Here is an 11,953-nt window from a genome sequence, read left to right as displayed (position 1 = left end):
GCTACTGTTACTTCTGAAACCAGGCGACTCCACCTCCTTCAATTGCAAATATCTCGACTTCTTCTCATGATAAATGGATATTTATTCATCGAAAGCAAAGCACATGAAAAACCTTTAAAATGATTCCAATAACTCCATATGCCAAAAAATTGACGAGCGCCGGATTCCACCGAGTCGTGATACATATGTCGTTAAAAACCATTTGTCCATTAGTTCAATAAAATTAGAAAAATACCTATCCATGGACATGAGTTCAATGTAAAAGTCTTTTTTTTCAATTTAGGTGAAAACAGAAAATGGTCAATTGTATTTACGGACAGATTTTTCTAAATTCCTTTTGATCTTTTAAACCAATAGTAAACAATGTTATAACGACTCTTTTAATTTTCTGAAACAAAAAAACAAACTGTACAGAGAGAAGAGGATATTCCTAATTGACACATGTCTTCATCACCAGGACCCCTCCGCTGGAGCGGAGGATGATCGGGACGACTACCCAAACAATACCACGGCCGGACCATCGGCAGGAGGTATTTATTGTCTGTGAAGTTTGTCTTGAAACATAATTTGTTTATTATTTCAGTAAGTTTAGGAAATTACCGGGTGTGTCTGACATCAATGTAAAAGTTTATTTTTTTGCTTCTAGTAGAAGAAGGAAAATCATTAAACGTATTTACAGACAGATTTTATAATTATCCTTCTGTCCTTTTAAACCTACAGTAAACAATTTTATCTTAGCAGTTGCGAGCGCCGTAAAACCTTATACTATACATACAAACAATTTTATAACGACTCTTTATTTTCTATGACAAAAAACCCCCCAAACTGTACAGATAGGAGAGGATATTCCTAATTGACACATGTCTTCATCACCAGGACCCCTCCGCTGGAGCGGAGGATGATGCGGACGACTACCAAGTAGTACCACGGCCGGACCATCGGCAGGAGGTATTTGTCTATGAAATAATATATGATGCATCGTGGTAAGATCAGGCGCTCGTCAAAATAATGAAATCCGAAAAATGGACATTTTTCAGCATGTTTGGATTAAAAAACATTTTCATTTTTTTGACTCCTCATCTTTGTATGTCCATTCAAAAACACTTTTATGTGTGTATTTTATGGAAAACGTCGATAAGAGGCACAAAAAATGTAAATTTGCAGTTTCCAAGAACTTTAAATCTTTGGCGGTCATTTTCCCGCTACTGTTACTTCTGAAACCAGGCGACTCCACCTCCTTCAATCGCAAATATCTCGACTTCTCATGATAAATGGATATTTATTCATCGAAAGCAAGGCAAATGAAAAACCTTTAAAATGATTCCAATAACTCCATATACCCAAAAATTGACTAGCACCGGATTCCACTGAGTCGTGATACATATGTCATTGAAAACCATTTGTCCATTAGTTCAATAAAATTAGAAAAATACCTATCCATGGACATGAGTTCAATGTAAAAGTGGTTTTTTTAAACTTAGGTGAAAACAGAAAATTATCAAATGTGAAATGTGCTGACAAAATGAATTACTTGTCACGATCCAAGAATGGAGATATCGGCTGAAAATCAAAACTGGGGTCAGATCTTTAGATGTTCAATTGATGAAATTTTGTTCAGGTCTACAGTGTCTTTTATCATTCCAGGCTCACAAATTGTACAAACTTCACCTATCAAGTTGATGTATCAATTTCCATAATGCTCAAATCCGAGAAGTAACTCATTTTGTCAGCACACCTCACAAATGTATTTATGGACAGATTTTTCTAAATGTCCTTTTGACCTTTTAAACCTACAGTAAACAATTTTATAACGACTCTTTATTTTCTATGACAAAAAAACCCCCAAACTGTACAGATAGGAGAGGATATTCCTAATTGACTCATGTCTTCATCACCAGGACCCCTCCGCTGAAGCGGAGGATGATGCGGACGACTACCAAGGAGTACCACGGCCGGACCATCGGCAGGAGGTATTTGTCTATGAAATAATATGTGATGTATAGTGGTAAGATCAGGCGCTCGTCAAAACAATGAAATCCGAAAAATGTTTGGATTAAAAAACATTTTTTTGACTCCTTATCTTTGTATGTCCATTCAAAAACACTTTTATGTGTGTATTTTATGGAAAACGTCGATAAGAGGCACAAAAAATGTAAATTTACAGTTTCCAAGAACAGTAAATCTTTGGCGGTCATTTTCCCGCTACTGTTACTTCTGAAACCAGGCGACTCCATCTCCTTCAATCGCAAATATCTCGACTTCTTCTCATGATAAATGGATATTTATTCATTGAAAACAAAGCAAATGAAAAACCTTTAAAATGATTCCAATAACTCCATATGCCAAAAAATTGACGAGCGCCGGATTCCACCGAGTCGTGATACATATGTCGTTAAAAACCATTTGTCCATTAGTTCAATCAAATTAGAAAAATACCTATCCATGGACATGAGTTCAATGTTAAAGTCTTTTTTTTTCAATTTAGGTGAAAACAGAAAATGATGAATTGTATTTACGGACAGATTTTTCTAAATTCCTTTTGATCTTTTAAACCAATAGTAAACAATGTTATAACGACTCTTTTAATTTTCTGAAACAAAAAAACAAACTGTACAGATGGAAGAGGATATTCCTAATTGACACATGTCTTCATCACCAGGACCCCTCCGCTGGAGCGGAGGATGATCGGGAGGACTACCCAAACAATACCATGGCCGGACCATCGGCAGGAGGTATTTATTGTGTGTGAAGTTTGTCTTGAAACATAATTTGTTTATTATTTCAGTAAGTTTAGGAAATTACCTGGGTGTGTCTGACATCAATGTAAAAGTTTATTTTTTTCTTCTAGCAGAAGAAGGAAAATCATTAAACGTATTTACAGACAGATTTTATAATTATCCTTCTGTCCTTTTAAACCTAAAGTAAACAATTTTATAACCTCTCTTTATTTTCTGAAACAAAAAAAAAACTGTACAAATAAAAGAGGATATTCCTAATTGACACATGTCTTCATCACCAGGACCCCTCCGCTGGAGCGGAGGATGATCGGGAGGACTACCCAAACAATACCATGGCCGGACCATCGGCAGGAGGTATTTATTGTCTGTGAAGTTTGTCTTGAAACATAATTTGTTTATTATTTCAGTAAGTTTAGGAAATTACCTGGGTGTGTCTGACATCAATGTAAAAGTTTATTTTTTTCTTCTAGCAGAAGAAGGAAAATCATTAAACGTATTTACAGACAGATTTTATAATTATCCTTCTGTCCTTTTAAACCTAAAGTAAACAATTTTATAACCTCTCTTTATTTTCTGAAACAAAAAAAAAACTGTACAAATAAAAGAGGATATTCCTAATTGACACATGTCTTCATCACCAGGACCCCTCCGCTGGAGTGGAGGATGATCGGGATGACTACCGTGGAATGCCACGGCCGGACCATCGGCAGGAGGTATTTGTTTAAGTAATATGTGATGCATCGTGGTAAGATCAGGCGCTCGTCAAAATAATGAACCTGAAAAATGGACATTTTTCAGCCAGTTTGGATTTTAATAATTTCTTTTGACTCATCACCTTTGTATGTATATTCAAAAACACTTTTATGTGTGTATTTTATGGAAAACGTTGATTACAGACACAAGAAATGTAAATTTGCAATTTTTAAGAACTGTAAATCTTTGGCGGTCATTTTCCCGCTACTGTTACTTCTGAAACCAGGCGACTCCATCTCCTTCAATCGCAAATATCTCGACTTCTTCTCATGATAAATGTATATTTATTCATCGAAAGCAAGGCATATGAAAAACCTTCAAAATGATTCCAATAATTCCATATGCCCAAAAATTGACGAGTACCGGATTCCACTGAGTCGTGATACATATGTCGTGGAAAACCATTTGTCCATTAGTTCAATAAAATTAGAAAAATACCTATCCATGGACATGAGTTCAATGTAAAAGTCTTTTTTTTCAATTTAATTGAAAACGGAAAATGATGAATTGTATTTACGGACAGATTTTTCTAAATTCCTTTTGATCTTTTAAAACAATAGTAAACAATGTTATAACGACTCTTTTGATTTTCTGAAACAAAAAAACAAACTGTACAGATAGAAGAGGATATTCCTAATTGACACATGTCTTCATCACCAGGACCCCTCCGCTGGAGCGGAGGATGACCGGGACGACTACCCAAACAATACCACGGCCGGACCATCGGCAGGAGGTATTTATTGTCTGTGAAGTTTGTCTTGAAACATAATTTGTTTATTATTTCAGTAAGTTTAGGAAATTACCGGGTGTGTCTGACATCAATGTAAAAGTTTATTTTTTACTTCTAGTAGAAGAAGGAAAACCATTAAACGTATTTACAGACAGATTTTATAATTATCCTTCTGTCCTTTTAAACCTACAGTAAACAATTTTATCTTAGCAGTTGCGAGCGCCGTAAAACCTTATACTATACATACAAAAATTTTTTTAACGACTCTTTATTTTCTATGTCAAAAAAAACCCAAAACTGTACAGATAGAAGAAGATATTCCTAATTGACACATGTCTTCATCACCAGGACCCCTCCGCTGGAACTGAGGATGATCGGGACGAATACCCGAGAAATACCACGGCCGGACCATCGTCACGAGGTATTTATTGTCTGTGAAGTTTGTCTTGAAACATAATTTGTTTATTATTTCCATAAGTTTTGGAAAATACCTGGGTGTGTCAATTGAAAAGTTTAATTTTTGTTTTTAGGAAAAGAAGGAAATTGATTAAACGTAATTACTTACAGATTATTCTAAATGTCCTAATGACATTTTAAAGCAACAGTAAACAATTTTATAACGACGAGTCATGAGAGATGATCTGCCCCAAAAGGTATCTCTCTTTGCAATATGTGTTCTTAATCTCCTCCTCAATACTGAGTCTCGATTTTTAAAACTTTTTTTCATATATTGTGACTAGAAAACTACAAATATTTGCACCTGTGGCTCTGGCTTTTAATTATAATTCAGATTTTTTGCATTAAGGCCTTTCTCAAAAATGTAATAGGCTGTAACTTTTAATTGTAAGTATAATTTTCAAAAATACACTTTTCTCATAAACCAACACAGCTCTTGTATTAAATTATAAGTGTAATTGTGACATTTAAACCTCTCTCCCTGATGTGGATGATCGGCAAGGAAGATGTCCCCAAGGCCAGCGAATGGGTCAGCGTCACCGACACACTTGGGCGGTATAGTCCACTGGAAGCAGCCCTCGGCGAGTGATGTCGTTACTGTCCAGAGGGGTAACCATCACCAAGGTAGAGACGCCGACAGATGAGAACGTGAAAAGGGCGACAAAGCGTCTTCACAGATGGGTCAGTGCGGCGTAGGGTTAAATCCTGATGGGCCCTCTGTGCCCGTGAAAACGGAGTCACACAGAGAAAGCAGTTTAGTGCCACCAGGCCACGCCCAGCAGGTGCATGGATTGAAAGCCACCACAGAAGCCCCAAACTGGATTTAGGCGACGGAGTGTCACACTGCCATCCCTGTCACCGACTCGATGAGCACCCTCGAAATGGTGAAGAAACGCATGCTGTATGCAGACTGGCTAGAGGTGATGCCAAGCAGCAGACTCACAAAGGCAGCATGGATCCCGAGCCCTGGTCATGTAGGACTTTGAGGCAAAAATGAACGTGCTGATGAGCTGGCCGGCAAGCTAATCAACACGTTCATTGCCTCAAACTCCTTATTGACCATTGCTCAAGATCCGTTCAGCCCTTGCGAGTCGCTGCTTTGCGTCAAATCTAGCCAGTCTGCACACAGGATGGGTCTCTTTACCATCTCGAGGGCACTCATTGGGTCAATGACTAGGATGGCAGTAGGACATTCCATGGCCCTTTTCCAGTCAGAGGCTTCTGTGACAGCTCTCATCTCCATGCACATGCTAGACGTGGTTACTGGTGGCACCTAACTGCTCTCTCTGCATGACCCCGCCTACACGGACGCCGAAAGCCCATCAGGACTTGACCCCACACTGCACCGAACCATCCGCGAAGACGCACTGTTTCCCCTTTCACTGTCCCCTCTATCAGCATCTCCACCCTCGGCTTTGGCTGACCCCTCCGGCCACTCACGACATTCTCTGCCTTGGGTTACTTCTATGGGCATGCTACCCAAGTGATTGTCAAGACCGGAAGAAGGACTTCCAACCCGAGGATCGCTTAAGATGCATGTTAATCCTCCTCAGAAGGTAATTTGCTTTTTAATGTCCTTTAAAATTGCTCACTCAAAGTGTGCTTTAAATATTTTAGATATTCCCGACAATTATTTTCAGAAATAGTGCTCTTTGATTTTTTAAGTCTAGTCAAAACTAAATCGAAATTTTTAATGATATATATTATTATATATATATATATACATGTGAGGCATTGTGGTGAAATCAGTCGGTCGTGAAATACCAGGGAATACCACGGCCGGACCATCGGCAGGAGGTATTTGTTATCTGTGAAGTAATATGTGAGGCCTCATGGTGAGATCACGCGCTCATCAAAATAATTAAATCTGAAAAATCTGCAATTTTTCGGGTGTGTCTGACATCAATGTAAAAGTTTATTTCTTGCTTTTAGTAGAAGAAGGAAAGCCATTAAACGTATTTACAGACAGATTTTATAATTATCCTTCTGTCCTTTTAAACCTACAGTAAACAATTTTATAACCTCTCTTTATTTTCTGAAACAAAAAAAACAAACTGTACAGATGGAAGAGGATAGTCCTAATTGACACATGTCTTCATCACCAGGACCCCTCCGCTGAAGTGGAGGATGATCGGGACGACTACCGTGGAATGCCACGGCCGGACCATCGGCAGGAGGTATTTGTCTATGAAGTAATATGTGATGCATCGTGGTAAGATCAGGCGCTCGTCAAAATAATGAAATCCGAAAAATGGACATTTTTCAGCCTGTTTGGATTTTTAAAAATGTTTTTGACTCATAACTTTGTATGTCCATTCAAAAACACTTTTATGTGTGTATTTTATAGAAAACGTTGATTAGAGGCACAAGAAATGTAAATTTGCGTTTCCAAGCACTCTAAATCTTTGGTAGTCATTTTCTCGCTACTGTTACTTCTGAAACCAGGCGACTCTACCTCCTACAATCGCAAATATCTCGACTTCTTCTCATGATAAATGGATATTTATTCATTGAGAGCAAAGCACATGAGAAACCTTTAAAATGATTCCAATAACTCCATATGCCAAAAAATTGACGAGCGCGGGATTCTACCGAGTCGTGATACATATGTCGTTAAAAACCATTTGGCCATTAGTTCAATCAAATTAGAAAAATACCTATCCATGGACATGAGTTCAATGTAAAAGTCTTTTTTTTTCAATTTAGGTGAAAACGGAAAATGATGAATTGTATTTACGGACAGATTTTTCTAAATTCCTTTTGATCTTTTAAACCAACAGTAAACAATGTTATAACGACTCTTTTAATTTTCTGAAACAAAAAACTGTACAGATGGAAGAGGATAGTCCTAATTGACACATGTCTTCATCACCAGGACCCCTCCGCTGGAGCGGAGGATGATCGGGACGACTACCCAAACAATACCACGGCCGGACCATCGGCAGGAGGTATTTATTATCTGTGAAGTTTGTCTTGAAACATAATTTGTTTATTATTTCAGTAAGTTTAGGAAATTACCGGGTGTGTCTGACATCAATGTAAAAGTTTATTTCTTGCTTTTAGTAGAAGAAGGAAAGCCATTAAACGTATTTACAGACAGATTTTATGATTATCCTTCTGTCCTTTTAAACCTACAGTAAACAATTTTATAACCTCTCTTTATTTTCTGAAACAAAAAAAACAAACTGTACAGATGGAAGAGGATAGTCCTAATTGACACATATCTTCATCACCAGGACCCCTCCGCTGAAGTGGAGGATGATCGGGACGACTACCGTGGAATGCCACGGCCGGACCATCGGCAGGAGGTATTTGTCTATGAAGTAATATGTGATGCATCGTGGTAAGATCAGGCGCTCGTCAAAATAATGAAATCCGAAAAATGGACATTTTTCAGCCTGTTTGGATTTTAAAAAATGTTTTTGACTCATAACTTTGTATGTCCATTCAAAAACACTTTTATGTGTGTATTTTATAGAAAACGTTGATTAGAGGCACAAGAAATGTAAATTTGCGTTTCCAAGCACTCTAAATCTTTGGTAGTCATTTTCTCGCTACTGTTACTTCTGAAACCAGGCGACTCTACCTCCTACAATCGCAAATATCTCGACTTCTTCTCATGATAAATGGAAATTTATTCATTGAAAGCAAAGCACATGAAAAACCTTTAAAATGATTCCAATAACTCCATATGCCAAAAAATTGACGAGCGCCGGATTCTACCGAGTCGTGATACATATGTCGTTAAAAACCATTTGTCCATTAGTTCAATCAAATTAGAAAAATACCTATCCATGGACATGAGTTCAATGTAAAAGTCTTTTTTTTTCAATTTAGGTGAAAACGGAAAATGATGAATTGTATTTACGGACAGATTTTTCTAAATTCCTTTTGATCTTTTAAACCAACAGTAAACAATGTTATAACGACTCTTTTAATTTTCTGAAACAAAAAAAACAAACTGTACAGATGGAAGACGATATTCCTAATTAACACATGTCTTCATCACCAGGACCCCTCCGCTGGAGCGGAGGATGATCGGGACGACTACCCAAACAATACCACGGCCGGACCATCGGCAGGAGGTATTTATTGTCTGTGAAGTTTGTCTTGAAACATAATTTGTTTATTATTTCAGTAAGTTTAGGAAATTACCTGGGTGTGTCTGACATCAATGTAAAAGTTTATGTTTTGCTTCTAGTAGAAGAAGGAAAACCATTAAACGTATTTACAGACAGATTTTATGATTATCCTTCTGTCCTTTTAAACCTACAGTAAACAATGTTACAACGACTCTTTTGATTTTCTAAAACAAAAAACTGTACAGATAGAAGAGGCTAGTCCTAATTGACACATGTCTTCATCACCAGGACCCCTCCGCTGGAGCGGAGGATGATCGGGACGACTACCCAAACAATACCACGGCCGGACCATCGGCAGGAGGTATTTATTGTCTGTGAAGTTTGTCTTGAAACATAATTTGTTTATTATTTCAGTAAGTTTAGGAAATTACCTGGGTGTGTCTGACATCAATGTAAAAGTTTATGTTTTGCTTCTAGTAGAAGAAGGAAAACCATTAAACGTATTTACAGACAGATTTTATGATTATCCTTCTGTCCTTTTAAACCTACAGTAAACAATGTTACAACGACTCTTTTGATTTTCTAAAACAAAAAACTGTACAGATAGAAGAGGCTAGTCCTAATTGACACATGTCTTCATCACCAGGACCCCTCCGCTGGAGCGGAGGATGATGCGGACGACTACCAAGGAGTACCACGGCCGGACAATCGGCAGGAGGTATTTGTCTATGAAGTAATATGTGATGCATCGTGGTAAGATCAGGCGCTCGTCAAAATAATGAAATCCGAAAAATGGACATTTTTCAGCCTGTTTGGATTTTTAAAAATGTTTTTGACTCATAACTTTGTATGTCCATTCAAAAACACTTTTATGTGTGTATTTTATAGAAAACGTTGATTAGAGGCACAAGAAATGTAAATTTGCGTTTCCAAGCACTCTAAATCTTTGGTAGTCATTTTCTCGCTACTGTTACTTCTGAAACCAGGCGACTCTACCTCCTACAATCGCAAATATCTCGACTTCTTCTCATGATAAATGGATATTTATTCATTGAGAGCAAAGCACATGAGAAACCTTTAAAATGATTCCAATAACTCCATATGCCAAAAAATTGACGAGCGCCGGATTCTACCGAGTCGTGATACATATGTCGTTAAAAACCATTTGTCCATTAGTTCAATCAAATTAGAAAAATACCTATCCATGGACATGAGTTCAATGTAAAAGTCTTTTTTTTTCAATTTAGGTGAAAACGGAAAATGATGAATTGTATTTACGGACAGATTTTTCTAAATTCCTTTTGATCTTTTAAACCAACAGTAAACAATGTTACAACAACTGTTTTGATTTTCTGAAACAAAAAACTGTACAGATGGAAGAGGATAGTCCTAATTGACACATGTCTTCATCACCAGGACCCCTCCGCTGGAGCGGAGGATGATCGGGACGACTACCCAAACAATACCACGGCCGGACCATCGGCAGGAGGTATTTATTATATGTGAAGTTTGTCTTGAAACATAATTTGTTTATTATTTCAGTAAGTTTAGGAAGTTACCTGGGTGTGTCTGACATCAATGTAAAAGTGGTTTTTTTTCGTCTAGCAGAAGAAGGAAAATCATTAAACGTATTTACAGACAGATTTTATGATTATCTTTCTGTCCTTTTAAACATACAATAAACAATTTTATAACGACTCTTTATTTTCTGAAACAAAAAAAACAAACTGTACAGATAGAAGAGGATATTCCTAATTGACACATGTCTTCATCACCAGGACCCCTCCGCTGGAGTGGAGGATTGTCGGGACGACTACCATGGAATGCCACGGCCGGACCATCGGCAGGAGGTATTTGTCTAAGTAATATGTGATGCATCGTGGTAAGATCAAGTGCTCGTCAAAATAATGAAATCTGAGAAATAGACATTTTTCAGCCAGTTTGGATTTTAAAAATTTCTTTTGACTCATCACCTTTGTATGTCCATTCAAAAACACTTTTTTGTGTGTATTTTATGGAAAACGTTGATTACGGGCACAAGAAATGTAAATTTTCAGTTTCCAAGAACTGTAAATCTTTGGCGGTCATTTTCCCGCTATTGTTACTTCTGAAACCAGGCGACTCCACCTCCTTCAATTGCAAATATCTCGACTTCTTCTCATGATAAATGGATATTTATTCATCGAAAGCAAGGCATATGAAAAACCTTCAAAATGATTCTAATAATTCCATATGCCCAAAAGTTGACGAGCGCTGGATTCCTCTGAGTCGTGATACATATGTCATGGAAAACCATTTGTCCATTAGTTCAATAAAATTAGAAAAATACCTATCCATGGACATGAGTTCAATGTAAAAGTCTTTTTTTTTCAATTTAGGTGAAAACGGAAAATGATCAATTGTATTTACGGACAGATTTTTCTAAATTCCTTTTTGATCTTTTAAACTAACAGTAAACAATGTTATAACAACTCTTTTGATTTTCTGAAACAAACAAACTGTACAGATGGAAGAGGATATTCCTAATTGACATATGTCTTCATCACCAGGACCACTCCACTGGAACTGAGGATGATCGGGACGAATACCCGAGAAATACCACGGCCGGACCATCGTCACGAGGTATTTATTGTCTGTGAAGTTTGTCTTGAAACATAATTTGTTTATTATTTCAATAAGTTTTGGAAAATACCTGGGTGTGTCTGACTCCAATTTAAAAGTTTAATTTTTGTTTTTAGGAAAAGAAGGAAAATGATTAAACGTAATTACTTACAGATTATTCAAAATGTCCTAATGACATTTTAAAGCAACAATAAAAATTTTATAATGACAAGTCATGAGAGATGATCTGCCCCATAAGGTATCTCTCTTTACAATATGTGTTCTTAATCTCCTCCTCAATATTGAGTCTCGATTTTTAAAACTTTTTTTCCTATATTGTGACTAGAAAACTACAAATATTAGCACCTGTGGCTCTGGCTTTTAATTATAATTCTGATTTTTTGCATTAAGGCCTTTCTCAAAAATGTGATAGGCTGTGACTTTTAATTGTAAGTATAATTTTCAAAAATACACTTTTCTCATAAACCAACTGACATTTAAACCTCTCTCCCTGATGTGGATGATCGGCAAGGAAGACGTCCCCAAGGCCAGCGAATGGGTCAGCGTCACCGACACACTTGGGCGGTATTCTC

The 11,953-nt window shown here is 37.2% G+C and overlaps 1 protein-coding gene and 1 long non-coding RNA gene across 2 annotated transcripts in view; both read left to right on the top strand.

The window, feature by feature from the left end:
- Window positions 1-2,989: 2,989 nt before the first annotated feature.
- Window positions 2,990-4,172, top strand: LOC106013753. Its single transcript, XR_001185431.2, has 3 exons — window positions 2,990-3,092; window positions 3,380-3,451; window positions 4,152-4,172. It is a non-coding gene; the product is annotated as an uncharacterized LOC106013753 (long non-coding RNA).
- A 3,424-nt stretch (window positions 4,173-7,596) lies between these two features.
- LOC101853279 overlaps window positions 7,597-11,953 on the top strand; it is a 13,590-nt gene continuing 9,233 nt past the window's right edge. The window contains exons 1-2 of the mRNA XM_035973428.1: window positions 7,597-7,625; window positions 10,538-10,609. Coding sequence (XP_035829321.1) covers window positions 10,578-10,609 — 32 coding nt within the window. The 5' untranslated portion in view covers window positions 7,597-7,625; window positions 10,538-10,577. The remainder of the gene's footprint in view (window positions 7,626-10,537; window positions 10,610-11,953) is intronic.

This window comes from Aplysia californica, unplaced genomic scaffold (assembly GCF_000002075.1).
Source record: "Aplysia californica isolate F4 #8 unplaced genomic scaffold, AplCal3.0 scaffold01219, whole genome shotgun sequence".
NCBI lineage: Eukaryota > Metazoa > Mollusca > Gastropoda > Aplysiida > Aplysiidae > Aplysia > Aplysia californica.
Note: the sequence above shows the minus strand (reverse complement) of the source record. Positions and strands in the feature narration are given on the sequence as shown.